Source organism: Eleginops maclovinus, chromosome 19 (genome assembly GCF_036324505.1).
Source record: "Eleginops maclovinus isolate JMC-PN-2008 ecotype Puerto Natales chromosome 19, JC_Emac_rtc_rv5, whole genome shotgun sequence".
Taxonomy (NCBI): Eukaryota; Metazoa; Chordata; class Actinopteri; order Perciformes; family Eleginopidae; genus Eleginops; species Eleginops maclovinus.
Window position 1 is genome coordinate 13446135 of NC_086367.1, and position 13586 is coordinate 13459720.

The 13586-nt window shown below is 43.5% G+C and overlaps 1 protein-coding gene and 1 long non-coding RNA gene across 2 annotated transcripts in view; one reads left to right on the forward strand and one right to left on the reverse strand.

The window, feature by feature from the left end:
• The window catches only part of eml1 (EMAP like 1), a 52703-nt gene extending 42500 nt beyond the window's left edge, over positions 1–10203 (reverse strand). Inside the window, exon 1 of the mRNA XM_063908846.1 lies at positions 10009–10203. Within this exon, the coding sequence (XP_063764916.1) occupies positions 10009–10036 (28 nt within the window). The 5' untranslated portion in view covers positions 10037–10203. The remainder of the gene's footprint in view (positions 1–10008) is intronic.
• On the forward strand, positions 2993–3702 carry LOC134881925 (uncharacterized). The gene is made up of 2 exons (XR_010168092.1): positions 2993–3184; positions 3369–3702. It is a non-coding gene; the product is annotated as an uncharacterized LOC134881925 (long non-coding RNA).
• Positions 10204–13586: the final 3383 nt, after the last annotated feature.

The following is a 13586-nucleotide window of genomic DNA, read 5'->3' on the forward strand; positions in this document are numbered from 1 at the left end:
CTGTGTCAACGTTTAATGGTTCTTTCCACCGCCTTCCCCTCTGACTGACCTCCTCGCCTTTACACTAATAATGCCATGGAAATGAGGAACAAGAAACCACACTGACTTCTCTAGATCTAATCTATATGTTAATGAGTCATATTTTGGACAGAATTGGAACAGGATTGTTGTAATTCAGCAGACATGCAAATATACTAAAGTGGGTGAAGTGTACAGCCATTAAAAAGCAGGAAGCAGCACTTTGCAGGTCAGTGGGAGACATTGTAATTTGCCAACCCTTTACTACTGTGAAAAATGGTCCATATATTTAATACACCTGATCACTACCATGAGAATCCAACAGAGCTACGGTGTGTTTAATGGACACACACTGTGTATCCTGTAGTGTGCAGGGCTGTGTTCTCTCAAGCGACCACAACATTAATCACATGTGACTTGGCCGCTGAAACATCCATGTACACCCTTCCCCCATTTCCTGAACAACCAAGAACTCTGCTTTACTCTTTCCCCCTGTACAAGCCTATACACAGATGTACTGTACAATAAATAGTTTCATTTAATGGTTTTCTTTTGCTGTACTGCATTTTTCCTGTTTCTTCCTGCACTTGTCTCTCCTTTCCTGTTCCTTTCAAAGTCACAGCAACACCCTGATCGATACAGTCTAAAATAAACTCTGCTCAGGAAATCTGGCGTCTGCTGCAGAGTTTACTCAAATGCATGTGTGTGTGTGTGTGTGTGTGTGTGTGTGTGTGTGTGTGTGTGTGTGTGTGTGTGTGTGTGTGTGTGTGTGTGTGTGTGTGTGTGTGTGTGTTTGTCTCAAAACTACAGGTGACTGTGCTCAAACCTGTGAGTCAAATGACCCATTTCCCCTCAGTTTACATATGGAATAGGTTTAACATTACCAGAGATACTTGTCCTCAAATTTGGGGCACATATGGAGGGCTGACATCAGCAGGGACATGATGCCATGATGACGTGTCTTTTCTCTCATCACTTTAGCACACACACACACACACACACACACACACACACACACACACACACACACACCCACTCAAACACACACACACACACACACACACACACACACACACACACACACACACACACACACACACACGGGCCCCACTTGGATGCTGATGGTTTTGTGTCTCATCAAGACCTGTCAGCTTCTATTGATACCTCCATACTTCTCAGTTATATGACGTACACCAGCCAGCCTGCTTTTCATCTTTCACCAAATTGATCTCTTTGGAGACAGACATCGCCTCTTCAACACCCCTGCCCACATGTCTCTCTTCTTATTCCTTACCTTCTATCCATCTTACTCCCTTTCTTTTCCTTTCAATTGTTTTATCTAATTAAATCCATTTTTGCAGCTTCATCTCCTATTTAACTTCCCAATTTTCATGACCTTTGATGATTTCCTTCACCTTGTTATCAGGAGCACAATTCATTACATTTGCTAATACTGCCACCTGCAGGGCATATACTAAACTGCTGCTATCTAGTTTCTATTATGCCTGAAAGTCAATAATAGGAACTAACTGTATGTACATATAGGTTTTACTTTGGTATACAGTAACATCCACCTGCACAGCCAATATTAATGTTTTTAGTCTTAGTTTCCTGGGGAAAAACATACAGTATTTTAGTGTGTGCAAAATAAAATAAATGTAGTATAAAGCTGAAGACACTGGGTTTGACTCTTTGAAATTACAATGTCTACCATGTTGTGTTGGGTTGAAGACCTTCTGTGCCCAGTAAATAAATTACAGTGATTTAGCTTTCAGTTTTAAATGTAATTTCCTGGCAAATCCATTAAAGTATGATATTCTAGATAATGGAGGTGTGGTCAGCAGCCAATCAAATGTAATAAGCACTCCCTTTGCAGATGTTGCCAGGGCTGCTGCCTCTGTAATTGACAACATTTAACTGTTTTTCATCCTGCTGAGTCATGTTTGATTAATCTGAGAAGGGAATCACGCATGGACAAAGCCAGAGAGGAAATGACATGGGCAAAAGAGAAGATAAAAGGACAGGGAGATATGAGAGGGATGAAGAAGAGAGTGAGTGAGTGAACAAGACAAGGGGACGTTTTTTCTATTTATAACTGACTGTTATACTTAGGGCTTCAGTTTCTCTCACTTATGGGAAATTACCCTTCATTTAAATGCTTAGCTGCAGATACACGTCATGCTGACACACACAACCAAAGGTGTGGGCTTGTGTCACATGACTTGGACTTGAGCACACAGAGTGCCAAATTGAGAAAATACGAAAGACCTGCAACTCAGCCTGGACTTTAACACCAATGACCTTAATTCCCCAAATCCACTTTGTTTGCACCAATCCGACAGCATCAAATCAAGTTGCAGGAGAGAACTAAATATTATTTAGCTAACACATTGTGTTCTTGGTGGTAAAAAAAACCCCTATTGCACTATGCAAAACATGCAGGTCAAATTGACTTTGTTAGGGACTTGAAACTAAAAGTTGAGGTCAGTGTCAATAAGGGACATGAGTGCAACGACTTGAGACTCACTTGTGACTTGCAATACAATTATATTATCCCACCTCTGTAAACAACACATCTTTATATAATTTTCCTCCATATCGTGGAAAATTGAAGTCACATGCAGCTCTGTTGCGTCTACAAATATTTCTCACATGGACACTGTTAAAGACACTACTACCTCCTCCACCCATGCAAACTTTCCCTCTCATTTCCCTGCTCTCTACAAATCTCTGATAAAAATGTCTGCAGTGTCATTTAGCATAATGTTCATGAAACCATAGGGGAAATTCTCTCCAAGTCTCCATATAAGGGCCCAAACTGAACCAGTTCCTCTCTGCAGTTGAATACCTCCTGGGTGAGCTGTCCCAGTGGAGGGCTCAGGGTAAAACAGGATGGGCCGGATAGACCACCTCCCCTTTAACATACAAACATACGCAGACACAAATCTGAACTAATAACAAGCATTGTGTCGCCATTAGGGCGATATATTTTGACTTTTATTTTGACACATTGAGAAAGAATACAAACTTTTACTTTGATACAATTTCCTGTAACTTCCTTACCACTTCCTGCCTTGTCATCAGTTACTTCCCACTCAGTTCCTATCTGTTGAAAACAGTTAATACTTAAGAATTCCTGACCGTGAAAGATGCTAGAAGCAAAGTCGTAAGTAAAACTCATTGTTAAGTTAAATAATTGATAGATTAAGTTAAGTTTAAAGTTGAAAAGAGAAGGTAATAATAGTCTTAAAAGATCGTTTTTATTTACATGTATTTACAAGGATATTTCATAAGACTTCATGTGAAGCTGAACTTTATGTTAAAAAATGTCAAACTTTGTTTTGTTGCAGTTTTCACTCTGCCATGTAATGCTGGAATCTTCAGTAAACAACAGTGAAATGTTAACTACGACACAGACTCCTGGTTATTGCATCAGAGTTTAACTTGTTGGATAGCTTCAGTTGTTACACTGCAGTGAAGACAACACAGTGAAAAGACTGAGAAGTTAGCATTGAATAACGAGTCAAGATGGAAACTACATCTAATAAATCAGGAAAAAGTGGAAGCAGCTTTCATTCATCTGCCTCATCAACCAATGCTTTACTTCGTGCACGAGCAAAAGCAGCAGCTACTAAAGTGCGTGCCGAATATGCTGAGCAAGAAGCCAAAGCTAGGATAGAAAAAGTGAAAAAAGAGACTGAGGCTGAAACACTAGCCATCTGCCGTGAAGCAGCAGAAGCTGAAGCCGTAGCAGCTGTCTGGGAATCAGCAGTTTCAGGAAGCAACAATTATATTGTGCTGGATGAAACAAATTCAACAGAACAAAGCAAACTTGAACGGACAAGTGAATACATCCAAACTCGCTTCCATTCCACTAACTCCGTCCAACAAACAGCCATGAAGGCTAGTTCGCCACCAACTCAACCAATTACCTATGCCACTCTCAGTTATAGCCCGAACAACCCCTTTGTTTCACGCCATCAGCCGCCTGTTTTTTCATACGACAGCACAAACAATGTGGATTTTACAGACTATGACTTAGACTATGCGCCACCAGCAGCCAAAGAGTCAGTCAGCCAGAATCCATTTACCCGAGAAGGTCCGCGGGTTATTCCCAAGACTCTTACCTCGCAGATCAGTGACTTGAATATTGGAGCTCCATCCTTCAACCCCCAGCCAACAAATACTCAAAGTATGCCTGCAACTGAACACCTGGCACAATATTTAGCTCGGCGTGACCTAGTGAATACAAGTTTGTACGAGTTTGATGATAAACCTGAAAATTATCGTGCTTGGCTGTCATCATACAAAAATGCCACTCAAGGACTTGGTCTCACAGCCACTGAGGAATTGGACTTGATGACGCGATGGCTTGGAAAAGAGTCCAGCAACCAGGTGAAACGTCTCCGTGCAGTGCACATAGCAAGTCCACAAATAGCACTGGGGAAAGCTTGGGAACGTCTTCAGGAGTGTTATGCAGCCCCAGAGGTGATTGAAAAGGCCCTCTTTACCCGACTGGATGCATTTCCCAGAGTCTCAGCCAAGGAAAATCTGAAGCTACGAGAGCTAGCTGACCTGCTTATGGAAGTGCAGTGTGCTAAAGAAGATGGCTACTTACCAGGCCTGTCCTACCTGGACACGACACGCGGAATTGAACCCATAGTGACCAAGCTGCCTTATGGACTCCAGGAAAAATGGATCTCGGCCGGTTCTAAGTATAAAGAAGCAAATGGAGGACGGTTCCCACCGTTTGATTACTTCACGAAACTCATATGCTATGAGGCCAAGAAGAGAAATGACCCTAGCTTTGCCTTTTTAAATACCACCACAATGTCATCTGTCAGAGCTGAAGGTGCCTTTCCTAAAACCTTCAAGAAACCCATTGCAGTTCACAAGATCAATGTCACTCCCACAGAGTCAAATGTCTCTAGTGATCCGAGTAAGATCTGCCCAATACATGCAAAACCCCACCCACTGAAGAAGTGCAAAGCCTTCAGAGCCGAAACTCTTGATGACAGAAAGGTATTTCTGAAAGAAAACGGAATCTGCTTTAAGTGCTGTAGCTCAACCAACCATATGGCAAAGGACTGCACTACAATTGTTAAGTGTTTTGAGTGTGACAGCACCCGACATATCTCAGCTATGCACCCAGGACCAGCACCGCACCTCACGACTCCTCTGACCTCGCCACAGCATGGCGGGGAGGGAGAAGAGGTAAACGACACCAGTGAGGTTAGCGCAAGCTGCACAGCAGTATGTGGTACAGGACAAGTCGGACGGTCATGCTCCAAGATATGCCTGGCAAGAGTGTACCAGAAAGACCACCCAGAGGAAGCCATCAAGGCCTACGTCGTGTTAGACGACCAAAGCAACCGATCGTTGGCCAAGTCCAGTTTCTTTGACAAGTTTGACATCCACACTAAGCCATATCCTTACCAACTGAAAACATGTTCTGGTATAGTAGACACTTTCGGCAGAAGGGCATCAGATTTTATCGTGGAGTCCCTCAATGGAAAAGTTAGGATTCCCTTACCACCACTCACTGAGTGTAATGACTTACCTGATAATCGGTCTGAAATTCCCACACCAAATGCCGCTCTGCATCAGCCTCACCTGTCAAAGGTAGCAGAACACATCCCAAAGCTGGACCCCACTGCTGAAATCCTCCTGCTGCTAGGGAGAGACGCAATCAGAGCACACAAAGTAAGGGAACAAATAAATGGCCCCGCCAATGCACCCTTCGCACAACGCCTTGACTTAGGCTGGGTGCTGGTCGGAGAAGTCTGTCTAGGGAGCACACACAAGCCGAACGTCAGTTCCTTCCAGACGGCCATGGTCGACTGTCATCGGCCCTCACTCTTCCAGCCATGCACAAGCCTTTTGCACATTAAAGAGGAACTTCACGACAGACTGCCAGGAAACAGTGCCTTACCACCCAGAGCTAAGGAACACAGTCTGGGTCAAAATGTGTTTGACTGCACGGAACAGGACAATAAGCTAGCACCTTCAATCGAAGATGAAACTTTCCTCAAAATGATGGACAAAGACGTCTACAGAAACGATTCACACAGCTGGGTTGCTCCATTGCCGTTCAGACTACCTAGGCAACAGCTTCCCAACAACCGCGAGCAAGCACTCAAGCGGTTTGGCTCACTCCAACGCCAATTCAAAAGAAAGCCAGAAATGCAACAGCAATACGTGGAATTTATAGGTAAACTGCTGAAAAACAACCATGCTGAGGTGGCACCAGAGCTAAGAGAAGAAGAGTGCTGGTATTTACCAAGCTTTGCCGTGTATCACCCACAGAAACCCGATCAAATCAGGGTAGTGTTTGATTCAAGTGCCCAACAGTCTGGGATCTCCTTGAATAACGTGCTCTTGACTGGACCGGATCTGAACAACACCCTTCTAGGAGTGCTCATGCGGTTCCGAAAGGACAAGGTCGCTGTGATGGCAGACATTCAACAAATGTTTTACTGCTTCCTTGTGGACGAAAAGCACAGAAACTACCTGCGATTCTTATGGTTCAAGGACAACAACGTAGCCAACGAGGTCATTGACTACAGAATGAAAGTTCATGTTTTCGGGAACAGCCCATCTCCTGCAGTGTCGATCTATGGGCTCAGAAGAGCCATCAGAGATGGCGCAGAAAAATATGGAACAGACACAGTCAACTTCGTCGAACGGCACTTTTATGTTGATGACGGCCTCTGTTCTGTCCCAACTGATGCAGAGGCTATTGGGCTGCTTCATAGGACTCAAGCCTCACTTGCTGAGTCTAACTTGAGGCTCCACAAATTTGTCTCAAACAGTCAGGCTGTCTTGGAAGCCTTCCCAAGTGAGGACTGCGTACAAGCCAAAAGGGATGTAGACCTCAGTGGAGATGAGTCACCCACCCAACGCAGCTTGGGGCTCCTGTGGGAAATAGCAAGTGACACATTCACCTTCTCTGTGTCAACCGACACCAAACCATTCACCCGTCGAGGGGTTCTTTCAATGGTGAACAGTGTCTTCGACCCTTTAGGGTTTCTGGCTCCAGTTACGATCCAAGGCAGGGGTCTTCTCAGAGAGTTGAATTCTGAGACATCGGAGTGGGACACCCCATTGCCTGAAGATAAGTTAGGCAAGTGGGAAGCTTGGAGAAACTCGCTTCAAGACTTGAGGCACTTTCATATACCTAGGATGTACACAGGCATCTGCCCAGCCAAGGCTGAGCGAGTAGAACTCCACGTCTTTAGCGATGCATCTGTGAAGGCCATTGGTGCCGTAGCCTACCTGAAAGCCATCCAAGAAGACACAGTAGACGTGGGATTTGTCATGGCAAAAGCCAAACTTGCCCCTCAATCAGACCCGACCATTCCCAGACTTGAACTGTGTGCAGCAGTCTTAGCAGTGGAAATAGCTGAGCTGATTCAGGATGAACTGGATCTAAAGCTGGATGCCACAAAGTTCTACACTGATAGCAAAGTTGTCCTTGGATACATTTACAACCAGTCCAGACGGTTCTATGTGTACGTCCATAATCGGGTCCAGCGTATACGCCAGTCTACCATCCCTGAACAATGGCACTACGTGAACACCGAAGACAATCCGGCTGACCTGGCGTCGCGGTCGGTCCCAGCAGCACACCTCACAAAGACAATGTGGTTCAACGGACCAACCTTCCTGCGCAAGCCCTCTGTTCAGCCGGACCCTGCCTCAGTCATACCTCAGTCATTCAGCATAGTCTCACCAGAGTCAGATGCGGAGGTCCGTCCAGCGGTGAAGAGCTACATTACTGATCTACAAGGGAAAGTTCTCAGCACAGAGCGCTTTGAAAGGTTCTCCACATTCGACACTCTCCAACGAGCCATCGCACTCCTTATTCATATAGGGAGATCCTTCAGCACTCCGACAGGCAAGTGCAAGGGATGGCATCACTGTGACTTACCTCGTTCAGTGGATGAGCTTTCCCAAGCAAGAGAAGTCATCATCAGAGCTGTTCAGAGGAATACCTTTGTGAAGGAATTTGAAGCTCTGGAGAGAGGAAAGCAAGTTCCGTTAAGCAGCTGCCTACGCTCTCTCAACCCAGTCTTACAGGATGACCTCCTCTGCCTTGGAGGCAGACTGAAGAATGCAGATGTGTCCATTGAACAAAAGAATCCTGTCATTCTCCCAAAAGAACACCATGTGTCCTTGCTTCTCACCAGATACCACCATGCCCAAGTAAAGCATCAGGGTCGCCAGTTAACAGAAGGTGCTGTACGAGCTGCTGGGCTCTGGATCCTGGGAGGCAAGCGGCTCGTTAACTCAACTATTCACAAGTGCATCACCTGTCGCAGACTTAGAGGACGGATGCAGGAACAAAAAATGGCAGATTTGCCCACAGAACGCCTTACAACCTGCCCTCCCTTCACGTATGTGGGACTGGATGTCTTCGGACCCTGGCACGTCTCCACCAGACGCACCAGAGGGACACAACCTCAGAGCAAGTGCTGGGCCATACTATTCTGCTGCATGAGCTCCAGGGCAGTTCACATCGAGGTGATTACCTCAATGGACACCTCAAGCTGCATAAACGCATTGAGGCGTTTCTTTGCCATAAGAGGACCAGCCAAACAACTGAGGTCAGACTGCGGCACAAATTTCATTGGGGCTTGCAAAGAACTTGGGCTGAGTGCAGATCAACCAGACAGCACAGTGCAGAGGTATCTGCAACATCAAGGATGCTCCTGGGTGTTTAACCCGCCTCATGCCTCACACATGGGGGGTTCATGGGAGCGCCTCATTGGGTTAGCCCGAAGAATCCTGGATTCGACGCTCCGCGAACACAGCACTCGCCTAACTCATGATGTTCTGTGCACACTAATGGCAGAAGTGACAGCAATTCTGAACGCAAGACCACTAGTTCCAGTATCGAATGATCCCGAGAATCCATTCATCCTCACACCATCGATGCTGTTAACGCAGAAAGTGGGCGTCCCACCACCTCCAGGTGACTTCACAGGCAGAGACCTCCTCACGAAGCAGTGGAGACAAGTACAAGCATTATCCAACTTGTTCTGGAACCGTTGGAGACAAGTGTACCTGTCAACCTTACAAAGCCGCAAGAAATGGACAAGGTCCCACCAGAACCTGCAAGACGGTGACATCGTCCTCCTCAAAGACAACCAAGCTGCCCGCAACAACTGGCCTTTGGCAGTGGTCACAAAGGCTATTCCAGGAACAGATGGAAGAGTCCGTAAGGTGGAACTAAAGACAGCAAACCAAGGCCAACCAAAGACTTACCTTAGACCAGTGACGGAAACGGTTTTGCTTCTTCATAAGAACTGATGTTTCAGTTGTAGATCTTAGTTGAATGTAATGTTCATGCTAGTATAGTGACCTCACAGTGGTCACAGCGGGGAGTGTGTCGCCATTAGGGCGATATATTTTGACTTTTATTTTGACACATTGAGAAAGAATACAAACTTTTACTTTGATACAATTTCCTGTAACTTCCTTACCACTTCCTGCCTTGTCATCAGTTACTTCCCACTCAGTTCCTATCTGTTGAAAACAGTTAATACTTAAGAATTCCTGACCGTGAAAGATGCTAGAAGCAAAGTCGTAAGTAAAACTCATTGTTAAGTTAAATAATTGATAGATTAAGTTAAGTTTAAAGTTGAAAAGAGAAGGTAATAATAGTCTTAAAAGATCGTTTTTATTTACATGTATTTACAAGGATATTTCATAAGACTTCATGTGAAGCTGAACTTTATGTTAAAAAATGTCAAACTTTGTTTTGTTGCAGTTTTCACTCTGCCATGTAATGCTGGAATCTTCAGTAAACAACAGTGAAATGTTAACTACGACACAGACTCCTGGTTATTGCATCAGAGTTTAACTTGTTGGATAGCTTCAGTTGTTACACTGCAGTGAAGACAACACAAGCATGTATGCACCGATAAGCACCTCATCTATCTCTCTTGAACACAGACGTGAGAGTAATTACTCTTTGTTTTCTCTTACCCGTTGGGAGCCCCTCACAGTCAGACATGGCCAGAGAGAGAAGAAGATCAGGACAGTTTCTTCTCTTGGCAGCCTGTTGCTTCTTTTGAATCGGTGCCTGCTTGTTTTAACTACAGTATCTCTGGTGAAACTCTGTTTTAGGCTCTACACTGCCACACACTCCCTCTCTGTTTAGCTTACTTCACTTTCTTTATCCTGTCTTCCCCCCTCTCTCTCCCTCACTCAACAATCTGACCAGTGGCCAGTGGATATGCCAATCAAACATCACACACTGTGCTATTGGATACTAAATTTGTAACAAACAATCCTGCCATGGGGTTATGTTTCCCTGAGATATGGCAGGCCTTCTTAGACATTATTACACACGCTTCTCATATATACAACACATGCCGTACAATTAAAAGGAAAGCTTTTTTACATTTACACTTATTTAAATGTTTTACTCAGCCTTTTCACTTTCAACAGGAAGGCAGAACAAACTCACCATTAAATGTTTCTTTTCCAGTATTATTTTCTCCTTATTCTTAAGAGCCTGTAACAGAAAACACAGTTACATTTCTTATCCCTTGAGAGACAGGTCAGCCAATCCCTGGTATATTACAGAATGGCAGTTATTGTTTTGGCCGCACTAGCTCTTGTTTCCTCTAGGTGGCGCGTGTGTCTCATTGAATGCTAGCTTGTTCACATCAGGAGAAATCCTTTGTTGTCTTAAATTACTCAAGTGGCCTGGATACCAAGAAATGTCCAGGGTCAAGTGACTTTGTTCTAAAGACTGCAATTCTGACAGCTAAACTTAATCTCAATGGTCTGTTTTATTTCTAATAAATAGGCCGGAGGCCAAGTTTCCGAGCATTTGCTTCTGCTGCCAATTTCTACAAAACTCAAACAGACGGGTAGGAAAGCAGTAAAACAGAAAGATTTTCTCTCTGGTGGAGAGACAAGAAGTTAAGACGCTTCATTAAGAATAATCCATGTAGGAGAAAAAGCAGGGAAATCCAAATTTCGCAGCCAGCTTTGTCTTTCTTTCTAAAGCCTTTTCATAACGGAGGAGACAAAGGAAAGTGCTCGCCAGGCACTTCGTAATGCTGTACAGATTACTGGCCCACTTGAGTGCACAAATGTTCCTCAGAACATACTTAAGCTTGTCGCCAACCTTTCCAAACCCCTCATTTCTGAATTACTTTTCAGCTTACTCAGCTGACCCTTTGTCACTTGACTGGGTGGATTATCACGAGGGAGAGGTCCAGCATGTGACTGAGTGGGGTCAGGCGTGTCCAGCAGGAACAGTGTCAGAGGTTAAGACTTAGTGCCAGTGACATGGGTTATCTTGAGATTTTGAGAGTACACAGGGGATGAGATGTTGGAGGGTTTCTTGCTCTGTTATCTGTCCTGTCAGTGACCACCCCCAACTCAGCACAGCACCCCAGCCTTCACACCAGGAACAGCTTTGATGTTTGATCTCTAGCTCTTGTTTGCAAAAGAGCCTGAAGGCCCTTTTGCAAACAAAACCTAAACCTTCACCCCATAAAGACCCCTCGACCCCTCTCGCTCTGGCAAACAGAAAGTGGACCATCTACCCCTGTGACTGTTTTTCTTGCTAATGATGGCATGCAATTACTTCGGCTGAGGTAATATACCCCAGAGTGTCCAAAATGGTGCCCAAATGATGCTTAATTACATTGTAAAGTGGTTTAATATGAGTTTATTAGGACGTATCTTGCATTTTCTATAAACAATGCTATGTTTACCTGCACTGGAGAACCCAAGTCAGGCTAAAGCTGGACATTCGGGAACATATTTATGGCCGTTGTAATAACCTGGATACTTTAATATCTGGGCTCACATACAGGAGATTATACCAACACCACACAGGCTAATTAGTTTAGTCAATTAATTTTTTTAAAAGCCTATATTACAATAACAAGAATGATAATATGCTTTAGAAGAGAGTGATAGGAACACCCAATGTCCAAACTACACAGAAATATAGTAAAAAGCACTAACAGCTGTAAAAGGAATGGTATAAGATGGTAAAAAGAAAGAAAGAAGTACCTTTTTATATGAATTTAACAGATGGTCAGAAGACAAGAGGTCTAACATATTTAAAAACACCAAAATGGGACTTTATGTGGATCCTTGTGGATCATGTTTGGTAGATTCTTAAAAATGACAGAACATTTACACTTGCTGAAGTTAGTAGGTCTATCTGCAGTTGTTGACAGTCAACCGTGTATGTTTCCTTTGATAAATCACATAAAGAAGCTACCAACACTGCCTGTAACAACAAAGTAACAACAAGTGACATCAAAGTGGAAGTAATAACTGCACTGCGTTTTGTCATGGTGGCCGCTTTAATGCATTGCCCTTTCTCTTCAGTTTATCTCTCTTCATCATTGTCTCTGTCGACCTCTTGCTAAACCGCTCTCTCTTTCTACAGATGTTTTTCTTTCTCTCCCCTCCCCTGTGTCTGTCTCTCTCAACAAGATGCTTCCACTTTCTTCAGTTCACATCCGCTCAGTGCCCCGGTGTTTATTTATTCTGTGCTCTCTACAGTTAATTAGGTGTGGTTTATATAAGATGTACTCTACTCAGTTGAATACATTCTTTGCTGTGTGCCTTCTTCATTTATTTGATATTTTACTACTTACTATATATTACTGGAAACATTACTCGTTCATGTGTTTGTTTTATCAGCTTATTCCATTTTGCATTGCACACAGAGTGGTTTCATTTATGCCAGCAGTTTAGATTGATGGTGTCTGTTTTTATATTTCAGTTTGACAAGACGTTGTGAATCGACAAGCGTTGAAATATTTGTGTTTTTATGTGTAAAATGCTAAACATTCAGTCCTGTGATTTATGTTTTGGGTGAAAAATCCCCGATATATTCATCATTTAGGCATAACAATTGATGATTTCATTTTAACAGTTAGCAACTTTTTGTTCAATAAAAAGTTTCCAAGGTGATAATGCTACTAATAATTTGAACTAAAACCACTATATTTGATCTGGTGGTACTCCATTACTTTCAAATAAAACTGTGAACATGTTGCTATTTTAGCTGCAGCCTGCACAAAGGGATGTTTTTCTGGACAGTCTCATTCCAACCAATTTTAAGGAGCTCTTCTCACACTGCATGAAAGACAAAAAAAAGAGTGAATATATATTTTTTAGTTAGTGCCTCTATAGGTGAATGCAAAAATGGAGCATTAAGTTAATATGAGTGAAAAGGCCTCTAGCCTTCTTTAACAGGTCTATGTTAATGATCCTCCCATTGCAGCAGCAGTTGTGTATGCAGGTACTAATGAACTCTTAATAGCGTTAAATCTAACGGCCTCAGAATGATTCCCCTAACTGTTTTATGGCTGTGTGGGCAGAACCCTAATTGGGGACTTGTGGCAAAGAGCTCTCTTCACAGCTCTCTACAGGTTTAACAACCTGCACAATGCAACTGAAGCTGCGCTGCATTGTATCAAACAAGACAGAAAGCAATTAAAGTAAGTTCATTTTATATTCCCTGTCATGGCTAATATGTTTGCCTATTACACATACAATTACAGGACATGCCGTATACTGAA